The sequence below is a fragment of the Streptopelia decaocto genome, assembly GCF_964273445.1.
Source record: "Streptopelia decaocto genome assembly, chromosome: 7".
Classification (NCBI taxonomy): Eukaryota; Metazoa; Chordata; class Aves; order Columbiformes; family Columbidae; genus Streptopelia; species Streptopelia decaocto.
Window position 1 is genome coordinate 16,891,684 of NC_138661.1, and position 24,328 is coordinate 16,916,011.

At 38.7% G+C, this 24,328-nt stretch overlaps 1 protein-coding gene across 2 annotated transcripts in view; it reads right to left on the bottom strand.

Annotated features, from left to right (window-relative positions):
* UNC79 (unc-79 homolog, NALCN channel complex subunit) overlaps positions 1–24,328 on the bottom strand; it is a 109,336-nt gene that overhangs the window by 75,179 nt on the left and 9,829 nt on the right. For both annotated transcript variants that reach the window (XM_082058249.1, XM_082058248.1), the window contains exons 3-17: positions 23,418–23,722; positions 20,003–20,173; positions 17,141–17,233; positions 15,790–15,845; positions 15,014–15,143; positions 13,399–13,463; positions 11,804–11,892; positions 10,503–10,543; positions 9,269–9,297; positions 8,023–8,252; positions 7,517–7,688; positions 5,454–5,684; positions 3,328–3,518; positions 1,899–2,022; positions 538–678 (exon numbers count right to left, since the gene is read on the bottom strand). In XM_082058249.1, the coding sequence (XP_081914375.1) occupies positions 538–678; positions 1,899–2,022; positions 3,328–3,518; positions 5,454–5,684; positions 7,517–7,688; positions 8,023–8,252; positions 9,269–9,297; positions 10,503–10,543; positions 11,804–11,892; positions 13,399–13,463; positions 15,014–15,143; positions 15,790–15,845; positions 17,141–17,233; positions 20,003–20,173; positions 23,418–23,722 (2,068 nt within the window). The remainder of the gene's footprint in view (positions 1–537; positions 679–1,898; positions 2,023–3,327; positions 3,519–5,453; positions 5,685–7,516; positions 7,689–8,022; positions 8,253–9,268; positions 9,298–10,502; positions 10,544–11,803; positions 11,893–13,398; positions 13,464–15,013; positions 15,144–15,789; positions 15,846–17,140; positions 17,234–20,002; positions 20,174–23,417; positions 23,723–24,328) is intronic.

Here is a 24,328-nt window from a genome sequence, read left to right on the forward strand (position 1 = left end):
ACAGGTAGCACCTACAGATCTGTACATGTTTTCTTCCAGACCGTAAGTCTTTGACAGACAACTTTAGATCAATTTTTGCATCGCCTGGATGGAGGGAAAAAATGCAAGGAAACAGAAATAAATTCTGCTCTGTCACCCTCTCAAAACCTACCTAGGTCCCCAAATTTGTACTAGAGCACGAAAGCTCACTCTGGGTGACCAGCTGTCCGCAATAACTTGTTGTTGACAGTTATTAAAGAGTGTGCAGAGAATGATAATGGTTGGAAGAGATGCCAAGAACACTCCAAACATATCCCAAGCAAACCATTTCACTAAGGAAAAACTGCAGAGTTTTTCTGCAGTTCCTCTCTGTATTATCTTTGCACTGACCATGTGATACAGTGAAGAAGTCATCCCAATTTCCTCCCATTCTCACAATTTATAGTGTTTCTATTCAAATGCTGCCATACTGAAAGATCACTTTTTAAATCTTCACATGCATCCTATTAAGAAAACTGCTCTAAGAAAAAAAAAGTAAGCAGTATAAATAATAGTTACCCTCCGAGCTGCAAGATTTCCTGCCAGTTCACTGACTCTTGATTTTCTTTGATTTGCCAATTCTTTTACAGAATTAACTCCATCAGAAAACATGCTGATTAGTAACTGAAGAGGAACAACAATGTCTAGCTCAGATAACACCTAAGGAAAGACCATAAATAAAAAAGCATAAGTTACAAGTTTGATAAAAAATGTCATTTTATAAGAACCTTTATAATTTGATCCTCAGTTCAGCAAGTTCCATGCATTTAATTTTGGGATTCAGTAAGGTGAGCTGCAAGCTCAGATTTCTTTTATGGCAAAAGAGAACTGGGAAAGAAAAAGTCTTTTCAAAATACTTGTTGGCATCCACTTGGTGTGCCTTGAGGTAAGTTTTATGCACAAACACACAGGGATGTGAGGTTGTTCCACAAAAGTATTTCTGTATACCAAAAGTCTTACCAATATTTGGATTAATAACTATTTACTATATTTATTATTACTTAAAACTGAATTCTATTTATTCTAAGAATCTAGTAAGAATTGTTGCCTACAGGTGTCAACATCGTGACAGGATGGTTATCTGTAAATCACTGAGGGAATATTCATCATCTGTTTTGTCACCAACACTCAGACAAATGTGAGCTCTTCACACTTGTTATTAATCGTTATTAGGTCAAGAAAAATCTAAAAAAATTATACCTTATTTGAAAACTCTGTACGCATGAAAATTGCTACAGTCATCAGGTAAGATGGTCTTTGCTGAGGTTTAACTAAAATAATCCTCAGCAGAAAATAAGTGATAATTAAGAATTCAGGCATTACTCCAAGGTGTTGCGGAAAATCTTATATCGTTTTGAATTAACTGCCCCCCGCTGACATGACTGTCCCCATAACTTTTGAATATGAACACTATGTGAACACCAGCTTTGTGGGCAAATATAGCATAAAAGGGCCAGAGCAGTAGAAAGCTTGACGGGTACAGAGTTAGTTTAATCCAGAGCTTCATATGTGGGAACAAATCCAGCTGCTTTTGGAGTCTGGAATTAATTTTAGAATCTATAGATCAAATTCTGCAGAGACTAACAACTACTGCTGGAAAGAGGTCAGAGAGCTTAATGGCCCCAAAGACACAACTGACATACAGAGGTAAAAGGAATTTCCAGGCTCCCGTTATATTGCCCATGATGGGCTAGTAACATAAAGTTTCCTGGGGTCTGTCTACCTACCATCCTTACGCTGTGACTAAGCAAAGGGCGGAAAGGCTCCATGATGTTTGGAAAAGTGGTTTCTTTCCCCCTCCTCACTTTTTATTTTCTTTTTTTTTTCTTTTACAAAATCATAAAGTGCTTCAGCATGACTTGTCAAGAGGGGACACTTACATGCAGCCAAAGCAATGCTTGCTCTTGCACAGAGGATGGATACCCTGTGAATCGACAGCTAATGAAGCCAAACATCTCCTCCATGGAGAAAGGGAGAGGGCAAAGTTCAATGTCAAACATTTTGCTGAAAAGCAGAATAAAAATATACCATCACTGAGTTACCATGGCAAACACTTTGTGAGATACAACAGAAAATTTGCAGAAGGGCAATTTCACTACCAGCATTGATGATGCTTTTGTAATCTTACTTGCATCCTCACCCTCCACGGGAGTTGGGATTGCTGATACCACCTGTCCTGACTGCACAAGGTCACCCCTGAATTTGGTGATGCACTTCAAGGATTTAGATCACATCTCATGTCATCCCAGTTTCATTTGACAGCAATATCTTTTTCAACACCAAAAGTAAAATGGGAAAATTTCTCATCTCACCACTCCTCCACTATTTCATGTTTACAATGGAACAGTTTACACCAATATCTACAAACATAAGAGGGCTATGAAGATGATCAGGGGTCTGGAGTATCTTTTTTATGAAAGACTGAAAGAGCTGGGTATGTTTAGCCTGGAGAAGAGAAGATTGAGAAGGGACCTTACTTATGCTTATAAATATCTCAAGGGTGGGTGTCAAGAGGATGGAACCAGACTCTTTTCAGTGGTGCCCAACGATAGGATGAGGGGCAATGGGCACAGAAAGGAGCACAGGAGCTTCCACCTGAATATGAGGAGAAACTTCTTTGAGGGTGTCAGAGCACTGGAACAGGCTGCCCAGAGAGGTTGTGGGGTCTCCTCTGGAGACATTCAAACCTGCCTGGACACATTCCTGTGCAATCTGGTGAACCTGCTTTAACAGGTGGGTTGGACTAGATGATCTCCTGAGGTCCCTTCCAACCCAACCATTCTGTGATTCTGTGATAAACTTACAGTCAGTTTCAGAGTCTCTTCATCAGTTAAAAGTAAATTAATTGTCAAAGGCATACATGAAATTATGACTCAGCCACCATTCTTATTCTAGTGTTTTCTTTGTTCAACAGGGGAAGATATTAACTAAATCAATACATATCATTGCTCTTTATGTGCCAGCTCCACTAATCCCCACCTTTTCTCATCAACAGCTGGCCAGGAGGAGAAAGATGCTTCTTCCACCATGCTGCAGGAAGGCACTGAAAATGTGCCTTGCTGACAGCAAAAAAGCATCCATGCAGTTAGCTCTTGATACAGATTCAATGATATCAGGAGCAATAAAAGGAAACTTTCCCAAAGCTCAAGCACTTTAGTGTAAATGTAAGTCATACAAAATTCAGAAGCATTCACTCACTACTGTCTATTGCACACAGCTGTTTTTATTTGTTGTCACCTTCTTACTGTGCTAAAACTCTCAACAATCAGCATGTGCAATGATTGAATAGTTCCACATATGTCTGCATACCTCAACACTTCCCGAAACTCTTTCAGTTGGTTATCAGGCACTTCTGTCCTTATAGCTTCCAACCACTCTGGCATGATGCATTCCCACACTGGCTGGTTTATCACATTGTATGGAATCAAGCAAAGAATTCGATTCAGCCCTTCCTTTAGTTGGGTCACAGCACTACACGATTTGTCCCAGTATCCACCAACCTGTGGGTATTTACAGGAATTAGACTGATGAGCAATACTTCTAGTCCCTGTAACTTGCCCAGAACCATAAACTTGCTCAGTGTGTTGCAGCCAAGAAATTGTGGGGGGTGATCGTTAGCACCCTCCAGGCTGAATTTAGAATTCAGCCATGGGGACTGCACTGTTTTTTTCCTCTCTCATTTGACCCAGGGTACACAAATGCACTGTCCAAGATTTAAATGAAGTTTGCTCAATTCAAGGCCATGATACCTCTCATTGTTTACAGTTCTCAACAAGAGACAGATTTGTTTGGTCAAACTTACACCTTCAATTATTTGCTCTGGGCAACTTGTTACAGTTCTGAAAAACTTGCTCCGTATCAGGTGTTCTTTTGTGTTTGTGTGTTTTGTTAGGTTTTTCTGTTTGGGTTTTTTGTTTTGTGTCTTTTTTTGTGGGTTTTTTTTGAGGGAAGGTTCTAAGGGATAGAAGCCAAAAATATACTTCTAAGTAAATAAGTAACTAGCCTACAGGGATTAATTATTCTAACTGACCTCAGCTCACATCTGCTGTTCCTAACTAATAGCTCTTGAGATGCCTGCTGTTTTGGCAGCAACTACTGGTAATCTCAGCCAACTATTTTTTCTCCATTCATCACAGCTAATTTCATGGCTGTTTGTCTTCACGTTCTAGTGAACCCTCGCAAATCTGGCAAGTTGTCGGTCTAGTCTTACACACTGCAGTGGGGGTAATAAATTCAGGTTAATGGATCCAAGACAAGAAAAAGATTCAGTACAGATTACAACATGAGGTTCAGTCCTTCCTTTCCCCATTAGCCTCAAAGCCCTGATGTCTTTTCTTAAGTTCTAACACTCAATTCATCCATTTGCCTCTCATCTATGCCCCAGTCCTCCCACAGCCAGGGGTATCTTCAGAGCGATGGTTCAGAGTGAGACACGTACACGTGCTGGTCTGCACACATACAGCAAATGCCATATATTAAGTCATGAATTATCCATGAGTGCACACTTCACCCCAATGATGTCATATATCACATCTTTATGGCCCTTCCTAGTCTAGCCACCTGATTTTAGGAAACAAAACCAACATGTCCCCCAGGCATTTTACATAAGAGGGTCACAAAATGGAAGTCTTCTTACAAAAGCGGATGTGATACAGTTGTCAGCAATAAATGAGAAAAAAGTCTTAAACCCCTCACAAAAATAAAGTTACTATTTTCAAGCTGATGTTTCATTTTCTACAGAGGAATCTTCACATGCCTGACTTTGTCGCCCGTCTTCACTATCCAGGTGAGTTCTGCTTCATAATTAATGGACGGAAAGAAAGACTCTTTCTAGAAGCGTTCCAGCAACAGTCTCACTTAGGCAGCCCAAATGACCTTTCAGACAAGTCTCTTTCTCTCCATCTGCAATACGGCGAACCACGGTAGACTAGTCTCTTAACTGAATCACTTAAATCAGGTATCTGAAGCTACAGGGCATCAGTATGCCCGGAGTTCCTCTCAGTTACAACTGTGTGATTTCATGAGCCTTAATTCACAGCTGCAGAGATGAAGTATGCAAAGAACAGGGAAATATTAGTAAAGCAGACTAGTAAAGTACAGGCTTATATTTGGGAGCAGTCAAATGGCACATTTTACTAAAGTCAAGTTTGGGTGCTTCAGCAGCATAATGGAAATGTGCAACTATCAAAAATGTATGTTATCTTTCAATACCTACAATATTCTTCCAACCTGTCTTCATATTACTATAAACAATCCCTTCTCTCTAACACAGTAGGATTAAAAATGCTATGAAAACAAAAAACTCCTGAACTCCACTGTTCCCTCAACCACTGAGATTTCTTTTGCCGTGACAGAGCTGGGGGAGAAATTGTGTTTATACTTAAGACTTTAATCCCTGTGGCAAATAAAGGAACCTTCAGATAAGTTATTCTTACCCTGGCAAACTCCATTGGTTTAGGAAGGAGGCACATAACCATGACATCAAACCGGACATCACAAACAGTCTTCAACCACTTAGTAACAAACTGGGGTTTGAGCTTTTCAACTAGGCTGCCAACTTCATCATCCATCATGTAAGCTGTGGAGTGAAACCACTGGAACACCATGCTAACCAGCCTTGCCAGACTCTCTGTGGGGGTGTTCTCACTGGGAGTGCAAAGGCTCACCTGGAAGACAGAAACACAAATCAAGTTTCATTTCTAGAATTAAAGGTGGCAAATTGTCTACTACGTTTTGCATGTTCTCAGCAATACATGAATGCAGATTACATAGAAGGCAAATGAGCTGATCAGTTTTAAGTAGAGTTTGGCACAGGACAATTGACAAAAATTTCCAAACCAGAAAATAACAACACTGGAAATATCAATACAGAACAGTTTGACAAACTGAAACATTTTCTTTTGAACTTTAAAATGACTCTTCATTTCAAAAGGTAATGTAATGCCTGGTAAAATATAAGATACACATACGCACATATATAAAAAATGTACATGATAGAAAGACAAACCAAAGACTCTGAAAAAAGATGTGTACTTAATATAGTAAGTGATCTTTGCTTTGCAAAAATATTCAGATTTTGGGTTTTTTTGTCCTCATTTGGGACAGGAATATGAGTTTTAAGTTGTCAAAAAATTCCCACATAATTAATATTTTTCTCTCCTTCTCCAAATTCTCTCTTTCTAAAATGACATCCACACTGTAAAACTGTCCCAAATCTGAGATCAAGTCTGTACCTCAGTTCACAGACCAGACACACTGCTAAGCCCTTAACTACCTGCTGTTTGAGCTCTTGGTGTCTTCTGGGGACAGGAGACAAAGTTTCAAATCAGGTTGCTGCACTGAATCCAAAGAATGGAAAATAACAGATGACAGGAGACTTAGGAAGCTCCTTTAACCACCTGTCAGCTGTTTGTTGCCACTTCCTAGTGAAAGCTGTACACTCAGCACCTGGCAACCTGAAACCAGTGACTGCTGCCTTGCAGCAAGTGAACAAAGGAGAAACATTCACATCATTTCTGGGGAAACGGCAGACAGCACTGCTTCCCACAGAAGACCAGAATCCATCTTACAAGTACTTTTCCTCCATGTTTTTTCTTGGGATAAGGCAGCTAACAACAGCCTTGACAGTTCAAACTACAGTCTTCAATGTTCTGCTTCATTGCAGGTTGAAGTTAAGGTGTTTGCTTTCTGGCACTTGTCTCAGTTGAGCATTAACTCAAAGGCAGTATCAGCTGGCAGCCTTTTTAATAGGAACTCTGTCCAGTTTCTAGATGAAAGGTATTCATTTTATGAAAGAAAACAACGACCCACTATGGCTCACAATCTGTGCTGTCATCTCTGTCAACACTCACTACAGAGAGATCAAGAGATTTTATAAGATTAGAACGAAGTCAGTGAGCTCCCCATCCCTATCATAGAAAGATAAACTCTCCAAGTCAAGGATGAGGTACGTACAGTGTAACAAAACCTGTTCTCTCTCACTTCAGTTCACTCTGTCAGCCCCTATTGGGTGAATTAACTGGAGTAGAACGACTCAGACTGATCCAACTAGACCAATCTAAAGGCAGGAAGGAAACGCAACCCACTAAGACTCTTCCAGACAATTTAGAGGTAAGAGAGAAAGCTGAACTTCCAGAGAGTGATGTTGAAAGATGGAAGGTGAAAGACAGATCTTTAGGGGATTGCCTTCTAAGGTTAAAATAATGACACTTAGCCGGAAGCACCTGTGAGCAGAAGATGATAGCACACAGGAAGTCAATAAAAAAATTGAGAGGATGAATAATTCTGTTATAAACTCTATGCAGGACTCAGAAGGCAGTGAGCAGCTTCACCCAAACTAGTTCTGAAATCTCCAAGTCTGAGAGCTTCACAGAACTTCTTTTTGCTTACAAATCAGAAAAATATCCAACTAAAGCCACGAAGTGGGAAAAAAGGATACAAAATTGAGGGTTCAGAAAGAAAGGAGAGAGAGTGAGAGAAATGAGCAAGAACTTCTTACCAAGAACCAGATTCCAAACTGGCTCAGAAGGCGTTGGTCATGCTTGTCATCATCTTTATTATCAAAGTCTGTGTTGTCCAGGGAGTGATGGGAAGAAGAGAGGCCCATCTGTCTCCTGCGGTTGAGTTCATACTCCCTCTGCTCAGCATGAAACTCTGCTTCCTTCAGCAAGCTATAAAACAAGCTTGTGGTCAGTGAATGCAGCTTTCCTGTACCGGATACGGGTATCTGGTCAATAATAACTAGAGGTTAAGGCATCTGGTGTCACTGTTTTCCTCAGAGCAGTAATAAAATAACATCAAACCCTAGGATTCAAGGCTGGCTTCTTCCACGAGGACAACACTCACAGCTGATCAGTACTTTGCTAAAGCAGCAAAGTTCAGAGCACCCTGCTCTGAACTTGCGCTGGTGAAACTAAAATCAATTTGCACAAGATCTGCAGGCAAGATTTACATGAAAGCCTGATCAAACTTTACACCATGATGCCTTATAAGCTGCCATGTTACCTGATCACAGCCTCCACCGTACACACAAGTTCCTCTGCCCCGCACTCCCGGGTGTTGATAGGGGGTGGTGAGGTCTGATAAAGATGGGTTTCTGCAGCTGCCCCAACTTCACTGCTATGATGATTTGAATGGCACCTTTTACAGTAGCGCACCGGCCTGTTGCCATGGCGGCCACAGCAGCCTGCTGAGAAGCACGTGACAACAGCTCTTCTGACATGTGAACTACAGTTCTGCAAAATAAAAATATACTTTATTAATATTAGGCCACAAGTATCAGGAAGTGGAACTGAAAACAGGGATGAGAGCACTGGGGAACTGGCTCAAGTGTTGGTCGTTTCCAAAATCACTACACATAAGCCCAGCTGTGTGCAAACTCCTGATGCCAAGTGTCACTAAACTCCCAGAAAGATGAGCTCAGGCCTAATTGCTGGGCTTGGACTTGAATATCACAGTTGTTCTTCTTTTGGAGCAGGCCAAACCAACATTTAAGTCATCAGCCTCAACTTTCTGGCTTGGAACAATCTCTAAAGTTTCCAGTAGTTCTCTTAACCCCTGCTTATACTTCAGAATGTCTTTTTAAGTTACATGTAGCAACAGGCAGATCGTTAGGAATATAATCAATGGTGCCACATCAGTTTATGCTGCCTTGTCATAGGTAACCATCCAAGCCTCCAAAATATGCACTACTTTTATTTTTGCCAGCTGCCACCAACATAAAAGCTTTCTTTATCACACAAGACCTAGAATATGTTATTCGCTGTATTCCTTATTATTAAAATGTTACTAAAACACACTAGTTGGTATGCATTGCAAGCAGATTCTTTTTGTCAGCAGTCTTTTCAGAGCCAAGCACTGAAGACTTTCAGTCCACATATAGGTTTTTTGTTCAATTTATGATTAATCCAAGACTTCAATGATGAGAAGACATAAACTATTAGATTTTAAATTAATATCTTGCTTTATCCTCTTCATAAGCAGAGTTATAGAATAAAAACAGAGTTCAAATGCATAATTAAATCGTTCTACTAATTGCCACTTCAACAGAAACCTACAACTCAAATCAAGCATCAGTAGTTTTAACAAAAAGAAACCTTGCTGCTGAATCATTCCCATCCACCAACAAATGCATTCATGGACAAACTGTGAAAATTTGGAATGGTACAAAAAAGAACGCACCACATAGTAATGGAATGACATTACGCACAACATCAAATCATGCCCCATCACACAAGTGACTGAATCTTACCTTCTTCTGACATATAGCAGAAATTTCAGCTGTAAGGGGAAGGCATACAAAACATCAACACAGATTGACGATCCTTCTGTTTTACTGTGGCAGCCATGGGAAAATGGACTTGCTGAAAGGAAGTGTCTGCGGCTAAATTTGTGTTAGCAGATATTATTGAAATACCTAAGCCTGTTGGACTGTATGAGGTAGGACACCATATACTTAGGTCTGTTGGCTATTGCTACAGTGAAATGAAATAACAGTCTTGGTGCATCATGTGGTGTGCCCTGCATCCCATCCACCTTCCTCCTATGCTTCTGCCTCACGAGCAGTCTAAGTGCACTCACAGGGACATTGCGAAAGTTCACAGTATGAAAGATTAGTGAATATAGATGAAAAACGTAGAAGCAGCCACTGTGTCTGTGGCCCATGACTCCATAGCAAATCGTTTGCAGATAAAACCTGTGAGCAGTAGCTATTTTGCTGCCCTGGCAACATCTGATTTGGTAAATATAGGTGGCTAGGTAAAAATAAGTGTTTCCCTTATATAAACAAAACATTCTTAATCTGGATTAGATTTCAACTAAAAGGAGGCAGCAAAAAATCTTCACTGCCTAAGAATTTCAGTTTTCAGAACAAAGAGAGAGGGAGTGTCCTTGTTCTGTCCTTGAAAGGGTTATTTTAGAGAACATGTGACCATTCTTGCAAACCCAGGAAATTCTGACTAGTCTGTCAACAAGCTTTGTCTGCATTCTGGTAGATAATAGAATATCAGGCTCTCTCACTGGACAAAGGGCAATGAATGGATCAATGACTGGATCATAGAAAAATATTTTATGTTATTTTCTGATACACTTAACAGTCTCCTGTTCATAGAACAGATTTTCAGAAGCTTTAAGAGCTTTCAAATCAGATATATGTTACTGGAAGAGCCAGCTCCCTTTTTTCCACCCCAAATGTAAATGTTTCAATTGTCTCTGTTTCCTCACATATAAGGAGTTGCATACTATTACAATTAGAAGATAGGTCAATTTTTCAGAGTACTAAGAGTACTTTGTAAAGTACTTTACTTTAGTAAACAACAAGTACATTCAGACACTAAGCAGTATTAACTACAAGCTACTTCACATTTTTTTAAAATCCCTTTAGAATAGAATGCAGCATTTCAACTAATACAGTATGCAGAAATATCAGTAAGCATAGGGTTGCATAATTATGATTAGTTTGTACCTACCCTTAAAATACCTCTTACCTTGTGGTAGAAGAACATCTATCAACCATTCACTGTGATCCCTATAAAAATTGCATATCTGATTAGCTTCCATTTTTTATTTATCTATGCATTTATTTTTGCACAGAGGAAATTTACCTAAATTAATGTGGTAGGACATACATTATTCTGAAGTTGTTTTATACAAATGTAGTTTTATAAATTGCAGGCTACTTTACATTACCTCACTTTCTTATGCCTCACTTATTGTAAATTGCTACTTTGATGATGTTGGTCCACCACGTTCAGAGCTTTCGAAAAATTATTTTTAAGGCATAAATTTATCAAATTAAAATGGTGTGTGCTCTGAAAGTCTGAGGGCTAAGAAATTATAGGCAAGAATATCAGATGAAGACAGAATATAATGTAGAAGTACCATTTTCCATGAGTCTCCTTAGAAGCTATGCTTCTGCCAAATTCCATTACTGCTTCCTGCAGCTTTAAATCAATGATGACTTAAAAACCTAAGATGACATGTAATGGATTTTCCTAAAACTGGTGTGATATAAAGGTGTCTTAAACTGGGTATAAAAAAACCTTATGTAGCTTCTGGACTACCTGTAACCTCATCCATTTCAACTAATGATTGGAACTCCCCATAAATATTAGTAGATCTTGTAAAGCAATGCAAATCAAATTTAAAATTACAAAATAATAATAATAATAGTAGTAATAGTACTAACAGTAGTAACAGTAATAACAACAACAACAACAACAACAACAACAACAACAACAACAACAACAACAATAACAATAATAATAATAATAATAATAATGTGACATTAATTAATCTCAGGCTATATTCTTTCCAGGTACTGGACAAGCCTGGACCAATTCCAATTCTTTACTCTGCTGCTTCACATCATACCCTAGAGAATAATCTGAAACATGTTACAGAAAAGTGATTAAGTCTTTGTGAAAGAGCTTTCATTGTAATGCCCTGGTTTTAATGACAACTGAAGGATGAGGAGTAAAAATGTTTCATAAGCAAAAGCCTGTACATTAACAAGGTTCCCCTACCATAGTCAATGCATCCCAATGCATCCATTCAAAGATATTAAGTTTAAAACTCACTGCTGTTCAAGCTAGATGCCAATGCTGATCATGTAGGGTAAATTTCTATAATTCTCATTCATAGTAAGTGGCAGCATGCTCCATGTATTTCAACAGGGTTATCTATATAAATTATATCCTAACAATAAAAAAAATAAAGCATAACTCCAGAGTTCTGTACTCTGGAGTCTGGCTGTACCTGATCATTTTCCAGTTCTTAGTTTACGTACCCTGCAATTCTCTGGCTGCATTCTTCACAAAGATATAGAGGAGGAGGCTTATCACCCAAAGCCACAGACAAAGATGGATCAATGCACATCTGAAACACAGAGAAGGAAAAGAATTAACGCATCTGTTCATTGAAGTTCACTGAGGACGTTCAACGCAGGACATATGACATAACACAGCTTTGGTATGTGTTGAGAGCTTTCAGTATTCTGAAAGAGAGTACTCAGCACCTGGCAGTACAGGATCTCAAATGATTTCTAACAAAGACAGGGATGAAACTGAAAGTGAGAGCCTGTGTGAAGAGAACAGGACATATTTCAATACCAGTATTATCACTCTCTGAAAGACAAGTATATTTTATGTTACACATTTACACTGCATAGTCATGACAGACTTGTTTTTTATTTTTTTCCAATGACAGGGTCACTTAGAGGATCCATTACTTAGGACTAGGTAAAGTGAAAGTCCAGATTTTTCTCTCTCGGTAACACCTCTTCCAGCAAAATCTAATTTCTGTCATCATAGTTGTTAACTATACAGCACAATTCCAATGACAGAATGAAGACTATGGATCCACAGTTTCCTTGGCAGCGTAGGTCCAAACTTCGTCTTGCATTACCTTTATCTTTCCACATCAGCCAGTTACAGAAAACACAGTTACCAGCCAATTACATACATGTTTTTAAGTGTTTTGTACTATTTAAGGAAAAGCTGAACAGTAGAATGCATATGCAATATCTTATCCACTTAAATCAAAAGTTTCTTACTCCAAGTGCAAAATCTTATTTATAAAGACAAATGCCTCTTTGAATGTTTCTCATCTTTGTTAACCCAATTTACTTTTATCTATCTAAGAGACAATAGACTGCATTTTTCTAAGTGATGACTGGTCAAGACTGGTTCCGTCAAAGTTAAGCTAAGAGATGATTCGAAAATATTCAGGTATCTAATCTGCAAATATTGGAACTGTAAGTTGCATTGATATTTTGCTCTGGCCTTGGAATGCTGTTCTTACCTCTGCCATCGAATCGCACTATGATCCTGGCTTAGCAACTTTACTTTTTCTTACACTGTGCATAACCAGGAAATGATATCATTTACCTCCCTCCAAGAGGACTGCAGTGAGGTAAGCAAAGCTTTGTTGCTGTTTGCTTTAGGACATATTCCAAGCAAAGAATCACAGAGTAGGTGAATTTTATGACCCTAGTCAAGATACCAAGGTGAACAGATACCTACATAATCCACATAATGCTTCCTGTATATAGTAATATTTGTGCACACATTAACACACACATATGTGTGTTCAGGAAAATATTTACACAGATTAGCCAGGAGCCAGATTAGATTTTTATAAAGTGCTCTCCAACCATCATCATCTTTAATATCAAGACTTGGCCCACAGGAGTTTGCCATCTTGCTTTAGGCAGTCAAAGAACACTTTCGCAAAGTTCTGGCCCCCTTGGTCTCAACATACTTTGCTGTTCCCTTAGCTCCTGCCCTTAGTCACCTGCACACAACCAGAACATATGCCTGGGGCCAAAGTACAACCTCCCATCCCCCAGACAGTTGGGTGTGACCCCTGAAGAAACAGCAGTACCTTCACAGCTGGTTTGTTAATCGCATTATGGCATTCGATGTGCTGGCAATGAATAGGATTCCAGGCTGCAAAACCAAAACACAGCTGATTAATAAATGGAAAAAATACATTCATATTCTTTGTATTTAGTGATATCAATTAAGAACAAGATCCTCTTGTAATAAGTACTATACAAATATGAGAGAAGACCTAGCCATTCCTCAGGAAGCCTACTCATTACAATGAACAACCTAGAAAATACTTGTTTGGGACATAATTATTAAATGAACCATGATCTCAATGAAGGAATGGAAAAAGTAAGACACAGACATCCCTGTTGTAGACCCTTCCTGATCTCACCAACATTAATTAATTGTCCTTCCATTCCAGGAGCAGGATGGTAGAAGTAGCTGAGTAAATTCAGTAATATTCCCAGGCAAAATGAAAACACAGCTATGATAAAGGAAAAAAAGTCCAGCGACAGAAGGAGTCTTAGCTTTGTAATGACAAGAAGTAAACAACAAAGGTGTGTTCAAGTAGCATCACCTGGATGCTATACAGAATGCTCCCAGGCCAAAATGACATGCAACTGCAGATAATACTCATCCTTTTCTAGCATGTATTAACAAAAAATTTTTATACAGGAAAATTATTCCAGTCTACCCAGTGCTATTAACAGCTCATATAGAACGTCATGCTTAGTTTACAGCCCTGTCTCCATGAAAGAAGTGATGCAGAGCAGTACAAGATGAATGATTGAAAAAAAAGTCAAGAAAAACCTAACAGCCTTTCAAGGGAAGGCTTTAGAACATATCAGACAAACATGTAACAGGATGTACTTGTAACATGTAACTCAAGATGTACTTGAGTTGTTCTAGAGGGTCTTCTAAGGTTTCTTTCAATCCTTCATTTTTATTATTTAAAATGTTGCATTCTGGTCCACAAATTTTAAAAGTCAGTAAAACATGTCCCATACAACATGGATTATTTGAAATTGGTTGAGACAGGCAAACAGAAAAAGCAAGTCAGGGATTGCTGCTGGACAGCCCCCACAATAGAAGCACAATCCCACCAGTTTCACCAGGGAGTTTCACGGACAGAGGACTTTGTACCATCCGCCTGCTCAGCTCCAGATGTCTTGTTGACTTTGGCTCTCACTTTCAACCTATAGTCAGCCTTGAGAACTTATCCATTATATTGACTGCTCCTGACATCGCCTGACTTTTTTTGACAGTAACAGCCAAGATAAGGAGCCTCAGCAGCAGCAGTGGCAGCAGCTGGCATAACAAAAGCAACCAAAGCAATAACTGAAAGGAACATAAACCAGAACCCTTGTGAGGCCAAGTAGGCAGTTTCACAGACCATTTGTAATGCCATATTCATTTCTTCTCCTGTTCTGGTTTCACTAGGATTGGGAGTAACACAATATATTTACTAGCCACAATCACCATTTATATTTTTCCCAGCATCTTTTGAAAATACAGAGAAATTGACATCATATATACTTATGAAAGTACCAACGCATAGAATAAAACATTTCAAAATACACTGTAGAACTGTAAACATGTGACATTAACACACTTCTGATAATTTCCTTTATATTTATTTTGGCTTATACAAAAACAGCTGCACTGACCTGTGTACTGCAGTCCTCTGTACTCACTGATTGCCCCGGGGGGCTTTAAATTGGGCCAATAGTGAAATAACATTTGTACCGCTGGAGGTTTAACTTGAGATGGTCCATAGGCTATCACATATAGCAAATCCTAAAGAAAGACAGGTACAAAATGTTTATTTTGCAAGATAACAAGACACAATTCAATACATATTACTTACGTTCACAAAGATACCTGAGCACACAAAAGATATACATTTAATGCCCTACAAAACATCCTTTGTATGTTCTTATAAGTAGATTAGATGAATAATTTCAACAATATGTTCACAATTGGCTTCTGAGTTTGATCGGAGCATCCAACAGCTACAACCCACCCCACACAGTATGCTAACATATAGCACATGAAGCCTCCCTATAACCATAGGGCAAAGAGGTGTGATATAGATAAATAAGTGATCCAGATCAGATTCAGGCTAAGACAATACTCACAAATAATCCTTGTAAAAGCTCAGTCCCACATAAACTGAGAAGACTGGTGGTTATTAAAATTTCTGATGATGGGAGCCACAACCACAGAGTATTTAGGAAACTGAGATCTGTTCTACCAAACATGGAGCTCCTTCTGTAAACTAAAAGTCAGAGGGAACTTCCTCTCCATAATCCAGAAGTAGAACCGGATATAAAGATCATTTAAAGCTTCTTGGCACACAGTCACTTCAATTTTCAAGCCACCTGGTTTTCATTACTACCTAAATACAGTCATTCCCACAAAATATATATGATCACAAACTTACTTTCCATACTTCTTGCTTATATTTCATGAGGCATTCCAATAATTGGCAGTGATACACTGAGAGAGAAAAGACAGTACAGACACACTGAAATGGAAACTCAAGTTACAGAAGCGATGTAATTAGCTGATTGGCTTGTTCTGTCCATCCAAAACTCTAAACCTCATTTAATTACTTTTTATTTTAAAGGGTTTGCTGAAGAATCATTGCCCTGAGAGTCATCAAAAAAGATTAGAAATTAAATATTAGTAACTTGATCATGTCAATGCAGTAAGACAACAAGTATTATAGGTGTACAGCTTTTTCCACAGCAATGGAGATCTTTTTCAAACACATTTAGTTTAAGAATACCTGCTAATTCATTTAAACTTTGTCCCTCTGGCACAATGTAAAGCTGCAAATGAGTATATTGTCATTCATATTGAGGCAGCAATGGAGGGCACATGTAACAATACATTAGTCCCATGCATACCAAAGGCTACAGGAGCCACTCTGCATCAAACAAACAGGAGAATCAAATGAACTACTTTACATGTTTGACTTCCTAAAAATCACAGGCCAGAATTTCCCTCAGATGGCTGGAACATGGAATTCACAAACAAAATAGAACATTTAGTGAAAAAATACTAACTTATACGAGTAGCTTTTAAAATTGGTGTGTTGCTATTAATTATCACTGGGAAGTATGTTAGCATGACGTGATGATACTTCTCACACACATACCGCAGTGTGGGGTTCCTTTCCCCACACATCATCTACATAAAATGGGAAATAGCTGACTATCATGCAATATAACAGCTCCCTCAGGTTACATTTTGTTTCAATTTGGTTATGTGATCCCACTGATTTAACTGGGACTGTGTCATCATGAGAGAGAATAGCCTTGTGTTTAGATACTTATGATTACATTTAAATCCATTATAGTTCTGTTGCGCCTGCAGCCAGCATTACCTGCCTTCTTTAAAAAACAACATCAGTTGTGAACTTGGTGGGATATCAATCAGAGTATAAGATAAACTGTTACTATTAATTTCTATAGTCAAAGTAAGTGGTGATAACATGGATGTTATAAATCAACATTATTTTCTGATGTCAAGCAAGAATAGATCAGAGCCTCCAATCCTGGGCCAAGTCCTATATCTTCATCACAACAAGTTCTCATATCTACATAATCTTATTTCAAGCATGATGCTCAGAAATTCCAGTTTTGACTAAAATAACTTATTTTTCATCCTGTGTTGGATGGTGAGACAGATTTCTCCCAACATCTGAACTTTTCTGATTACATTTGACATAGTACTTCATGACTCATAGTTTTAGAGAGAATGATACCATGTCGCATGTTTACACATACCTGGGTTTGATGTGTACTGCATTGCAATCATTAGCATTGATGATGCAGATAGATTGACATGTGCTGGAACACCTTCTCTTTTTGAGGATCCCACTTAAAATAAAGGAAAAAGAGAAAGAACACATTTTTTATTGTATAACAAGGAATATTAAGCGAGAATAGCATATTAAATAATTCCAACTGATGCAAATAAAATCCCCAAGGTACTATGTCATTAAAAAGCAAACAAACAAACAAGCAAACAAAACTAGAAACATTCTGAATTGGAGAAGGTGAAACCCCCTTTTCTGCTGGAAGAGAAAGATGACTAAGAATATGATATTGCTTCACAGAGCACACACCTGGTTTTCCAGATCAGCAAGATTTCATTGTCAGAGCTGCATGAATCAAAGAGAGGGATCTTCTCAGGTACTCTCCTTCAGACCCCACAGACTGGTCAAAACAATGTCACTTGTGTAGCCAAGTGCCCCTAGGACTTGGATTGTAGAAAAGTAAGGTGGAAGTGGAGAGTAAAGAAACAAGAAAAAATAGAAAGCCCACTGCTGAGGTACACTGACGAAGGGCTGGGGCTGGCAGTACCTGCTGGCTGTTGGTGTATGGCAAACATGACTACTCAGGGATCACAGGGTACAAGTTCAAGTTATAGGTACATTCCAGAAAAATTAGTCCCCCTTGTTATGTTAACTGTGCTAAGATAATGATAAACAGTAGCACTGAAGTGTAGCTAAGCTGTTGTAACTTTGACCTCACACACAAAGTGGCCAGAGTTCCTTCTGGTCTCCTACTAATTAGTTACTATTAAATGGTATACTTGGAAAAACCCTGCAGAGCGTAGGTGTTTATTTTCTGAAATGCAACACGGCAATATGGCTTTGAAGGCAACCTCCCACACAGAGATGTGGCATGTATCTTCCACATCCTCGCTCACAGCACTTTCCCAAGCCTGGCTGCCAGGACCCAAATACCAAGCATTTGGGACAAAAGCAAAGAACTGCAGCTCCCAGCTCAGTGAGATGCTTTCATTCTTCCCATCTGGCTCTCCAGCTGCTCACACAATCTCTTGCATCCTCCCTTTCAGATTGATTCAGAGCTGAACACCAGAGGAAGGAAAGGTTCTGCACTTGCCTTGTGAAGGGGCAGATCATTCCTGGTGGGGAAAGACCAGCCACTAACTAAAAGGGCACCCACTGGAAAAGCCGGAGGGAAGGAAAAATAGAGAATTTCTCTCTTCTATCTGGTACTTTTCTACATGACCCAGCATTACTATGGCTCTCTTCACTGCACTTCATTCATCCTCTTTTGACTCTCACCCATACATGTAAGAGCCCACAAATTATCACAGCAAGGTCTATTTGGATGGATTTAACTTACAAAATACTCAGCAGCTCTAACCTGGCAATTAAAATGTGGCCATCAGCTGAAAAGTAAGACACAGTACAAGAAGCCAAATTTAAAGAGCAGCAGACTGGTTTCATACAGAGATCTAACCAAAACTGTTTGAGGAAAAAGGCAGCAGGACAAAGGCTGGTCCCATGCTCTGCATGGATGCAATCACTGCCAAAGGGAGTTGGGGAATAGTATCTATTTAAGTAAACCAAGGATTTGGCTCAATCAGATGTTTTGGAGGACAGTTTTACAGATCTGATACAGTTTCCTTATCCATAAGGAAACTGAGGTACAGAAGAGCTAAGGGATTTCTCCAAGATCACTGACTGGTAGAGCCAGAACACATAGGTGATAAATTTCCATTAAACTTAACCTCAAAACACCGTATCATGCTGCTGTCCATGTTCTAACAGCATCTTCTACATGCTTAAATGACATCAGTGTTAATCTCTGTAAAAAAGTCACTCATGTTTTTCCACAAAGATCTGGAATACAGATAAGGAAGAGACATTCTCACAGAATCACAAGATGGTTGAAGTTAGAAGGGACCTCTGGAGATCACCTTGTCCAGCCCCCCTGCTCAAAGAAAGGCCATCTAGAGCAGGTACTCAGGACCTTGTCCAGCTGCGTTTTGAGTATCTGGTAGGATGGAGAATCTGCAGCCGCTCTGGCAAACTGCTCCAGCATCTGATCACCCACACAGCTAAAGGCTTGTTGGTTAAAACTGTCTTTTAATATTGATCCTAATGCTTCCATCTGCAGTACACAGTTAAATTTCTCACTGCTACTGAAGTCCCATCAAGCCTTTTACCAGGTACAGAGACAAGTATTCAGAACACACCTCAGGATTCACATTCTGCACGGATTATAAAATTATGTAATCATGTGACACCCTCAGTGGGGGAGAAAAAAGAAAGAGGAAAAAAAGGAGGCACTGTCGGATTCAGTCTTAACATTTACAGAGAGGAGACACTACAGACACAGCTATTTAGTACAGAACTTAAAGAGAAAATGCCGAGAAGTAGGGAGAAAAATCAGAAATTCACCACATCATTACATTGAGAACAGTCATTCTTGTACATCCAGGTTTTGGCCAGCTAAAAAAATTACACGTTGCTACTGTATCTATCGTTTCAGGAGCAGTCTGCCCATTGATTCTGTATTCAAAACTCCCACTGCTGGCACTGAAAGTTCTATGAGTCTGAAAGCAATGTATTTCTTAAATAAGCTAAACTTCAACCTTTAAATGAAGGAAAATTGCACACAGTAACACAGCATAACAAATAAATAAAAACCATAGAATGATTCTCTTTGAAAACTAGTCACACAGAATTATTTTACAAACGTACATACAGTAGATTGGTATCCCATGACAATACTATGAGAGATCAAACTTTGACTCCTACGGTCTAATACTATTATAGCAGTGCATCATGTTTTCTGAAACATAACAACACTCAAATGAGTTCTACTTACATATAGCCATAGGCAGAAAAGATGTGCTGAGATACTCTATAATATCCTTGTGCAGAAATGGAGGAAAGGTAGCTAGTGTTGAAATCATTGTATAGGGTAAAGTACTCAAAATATCATCATTGAGAAAAGGAAGTAAGCATGTAGTTGTGTAAAAAATTGATTGCCCAAGATCTGTTGAATAAAATGAAATAAATACAGAATCATTACAATGGAAAATAATTATGACTACGTTCTTTTTAGTTTACAAAACTATTAAAAAAAACACTTAAATTCAAGTTTTCCCCTCGAAGCAATTTGGGAAGTTAATCACTATAGACAAGAGACTTCACCCATGTTTTTGAACCCCTCCTAAAATAGAGGGAAACAGCTGTTCAACAGTACTCAGAAGAGTTTGGAGGGTATATGAATACTACAGCCAGTAAAACCATTGCTCAAAATCAACGTTGATTTTAATCATGTAGCGATTAACACACAATGGCCTCCATTTAAGCAGAGATATTACTAGAATCAAAATTTGATACGCAGTTTGGTATCGAAAGGCCTGCTTTTGCAAAAAGCGTTCTAGTCTTTATCAGCCATAGAAAAATAAGATGTTCATCTTAATTACCCTCAAGATTGCTGCAAAGTACCCACTACATAGAGACTACAGGAAGCACCACTGTATTTTTCAAATATGTGATTAAACAATGGATCTTGTTTTCCTGGCAAGCCATAAAGGCAAAAAACAGCCAAGGCTTAAAAGGAAAGGAATATTTATCAGAATGTTCATACTTATTTTAATTAATTTTACTATAATCCTTTGGTACATTTCAAGATCCAAAGGGAAGGGATAGGTTATTGTGTATCTGGGCACTGTGGCATCTTTATAATCTCTTCCGAATGAGGAACTGAGCTGGGGCAAACAAACCTCCGAGAAACATTACAGCACTCAGTGAGCCCCAAGTTTGAACCTGTATGATGATCCCATGACCTCATAAGGCCTTTTCCCTGCATGAGAGGGATTCCTTTTATTACTCAATCTCTAACCTTAAGTATGTTACACAGGCCTCCAGTTCCATCTGTACAACTAGGTTGATTTAAACCTGCCTCTGTAAAGTGCTCAGAGATCTGTAGCTGTAAATATCATAAGTCACAGTAAGAATGAAAATTAGCACTCAATTTCAGTGGTTCTGGCAGGTCTTCCATGCAAGGGTCCAGTCAGACCCTCAGTGCTAGAGGGCACTCCTCTCTTGCAATACGTATTTACCAGCAAAGCCCTGTGAGTTTTGTACCATCTGACTGGACCAAAACTCAAGATGGCCCAGTGCACCAGTTGTACTTACCCAAACAACACGGCTCGTTCTGATTTAAAAAAATGTATTTCTTTTAGGGACATGCTTAGCTGAGGGAAAAATAAATAACAAGTTGTATTGCAAAATTTAATTCTCCATACACAGAATTATAGAAAGTGACCTCACCTTGCTGCAAGCATGAGTCAACCAAATTATTCCTGGCAGATGATTGTCTAAACTCTTTTTAAAAAATGTGCAAGGCAGTTCACTCCTTCTCCTGGCAATTCATCCCAGTGTTTAACCATCTTTATCATAAAAAGGCCTTTTTTTTTTTTTTTTTAAATTTCCATTGCTGCTGTTTAAGCCTACAACTTCTTATCCTGATTCACTGTAGCCACAAATAGTTTTATTTAGTTTATTTCTCCTCTCAGCAACCTTTTCATATTTGTATATATAATCATCTCTCCCTTCTATTTTTCTCCAAGCTGGACAAACCAAGTTATTTCCATTTTTCCTCACTGTTCACATTTTCTACACCTCAAATCATTCTTGTTTCTTTTTCCTGGACTCCTCCCAAATGGCCCATGTCTTTCTTAAAGCCAGATAAACACATCTGAAAATTTTACTCCAGCAGAGGCCTTGCTAGGGCTGTTAGAATAATATACAAAATGCTTTGGGTGTCTCCTACACAAAACACGTTTACATATTGCTAGAATAATATATTAGTGACTTATGGTCTGCCTCTGATCTGCTGCAACATCCAGATCTCTGCAGTAGGGCTTTCAAGATAGTATTTCCCCTATTTCATTTCTGCCTTTGATTTCTCCTGCTTAAACATAGTACTTTAGATTTCTTCCTTGAAAATGTTTTAAAACAGAATGCAAATTGCCAGGATAGTTTTGAATCAGATATCTTTCACACAGAGGACACGCTATTTGCCATCTTGATAACCCCTGCAAATCAAAGTGCTCTCTCATTTCTATCAGCCATGTAAAAAAAAAAAAAAAAATATTAATAATACTAGACCCAGCACAGACCCCTAAAAGATTCCCACTTGATATACCCTTCTAGCTGAAAAGAGCCACTGGTAATTTCTTCTGGAGTGTTTTCCTCACTCAAGTGGTGTCCACATGTCCCAGACTGCCATTAGGATGTCAAGTGACACAGCAACACAAGACTGACTAAGGACAGAAAAACCCTGCCAGGAGCCACTATGCTGCCATAAAAGGAAATTGTGTTTGCTCAATGTTGTTTGTTCTTTACAGGTCTCCATTGGTTGTTGATTATCACTGTGTTATCTATCTCAAAAAAGATTGTTTTGATAATTAGCGCCACCATTTCTAGAAAGTGAAGTGGACAAGCCTGTAATTTGCTGGGAGCAAATTACACCCTGAAACCATGACGAAAATTAGTATTTGGCTTATATAACATAGGGAGAACACTGGGCTCCTGAATCCCAGTATGGAAAGCCAGAGACTAACAAGCCAGATACATGCAGAACTTGAGGGAAAACAACTGAAATACAACACAGTCACAAAAATATCTTGTGATTCACTAATTCAAAACATAAGCAAATACAGCTTTTCTGTAAGTCAGAGAGAGATATTGCTGTCTTTTTACCCAGGAATATGTTAAAGCCATCTCAAATCACCACTGCCATGATTTTTCTTCAATTAAATGTATATTATGTTCTATTTAGAGACGGACCTTCACCAAAACACTCAATCTGTATATTCATTATAGGCCAGATATACATTTGCAAGCAATTAGTGCCTTTTTAAGAGAGCCACCCCAAAAAGACCTGTCTGAAGATATCCCAGCAGATTCAAATTCAAAAATCCAGATTTTTTTTTTTAAACCATCTGTATTGTTTTTGTTACATACCATTGTATTTTAGTTACATACCACCAGCATATCACTAAAAATCAGACAATATCAGAATTCAAACCCAAATTCACAGTTAGCAAAAAAACATCTTTTATTTAAGAAAGTCAAACCAAACACTTGGATATAAATGCATCCCAGGAGACTGAATTCCAGATCCAGGTCAGCTTAGGCCCATCTCTTCTACTGCATTTATGCACCATTCATGGATTCACAGCACTGAAGTTAAGCGTACTGGAAGGGTTGAAGGGCCTGCTTACCATGTTGACCATGTTGTAGCAAGGGAACTAGATCCAGCAGTGTCACCAGTGTCACGTAAAGTCCTTGATAGTCCAAAGATGGGTAGTCTGATAACTGAGCATCACGACTTTGCTGGCCACGTTCAGATGGAGCATCTCGCAGGACGCTGTAAAGGAGGGAGCGAGTAACAGTAGGGTTGATGGAACTGACCTGTGGTCTTAGAGATGGGGTGAGTGGGAATGGCACAGGAAAAAGACACATGGTCATGGGCACTGTCAAATTGGAGGCATCTTGATTCTCCTTCTTCCCTGTGCGGGACAAAATGCTGTTGGGGGGACAAAGAAAAAAAAGAGACAACAAAGACACAAAGAACAGCACATTACATTGAAATGACACTATAAAACAAATAATAAAACACCAGATACATCCCACATAAGATGCAATCCCTACTGAAACCAGTGTGTTTACAAATCTAGCAACCATTCACTTTCGTGGTTCAAGGAAAGATAATTAAAAATTGACATCTAGGAAAATTTCATTGCATCTCATGTGTTATCTGGTTCATAAGGAGCAAAAATATAAAAATGCATGTTTCAGTGCCCTACCCATGTTTCACAGTTAAGAAAAATTCTGAGAATTAAAAGTGTTTGCTATGGTAAAATGGCTGTGTCACAATAGGCTGGTACTTTGCTCTGAGATTTTAAGAGATTTCTTTTTTTTTTTTCCCCTATAATCTTTTGAACCAACTGACTGAAAACATGCAAAATATAGGTGTGGCACTTGCAGAAACATGTTTTAGCAAAGAATAAACATGTGTGTTTGTTAAGATAGTCTTAAAAATCACATGTTTATTGCATTAAAATAATGTCTGTATGTATTTTATGATACTGTTTCATGACCACTCACTCAGTATCATTTGAGATAATGAAGT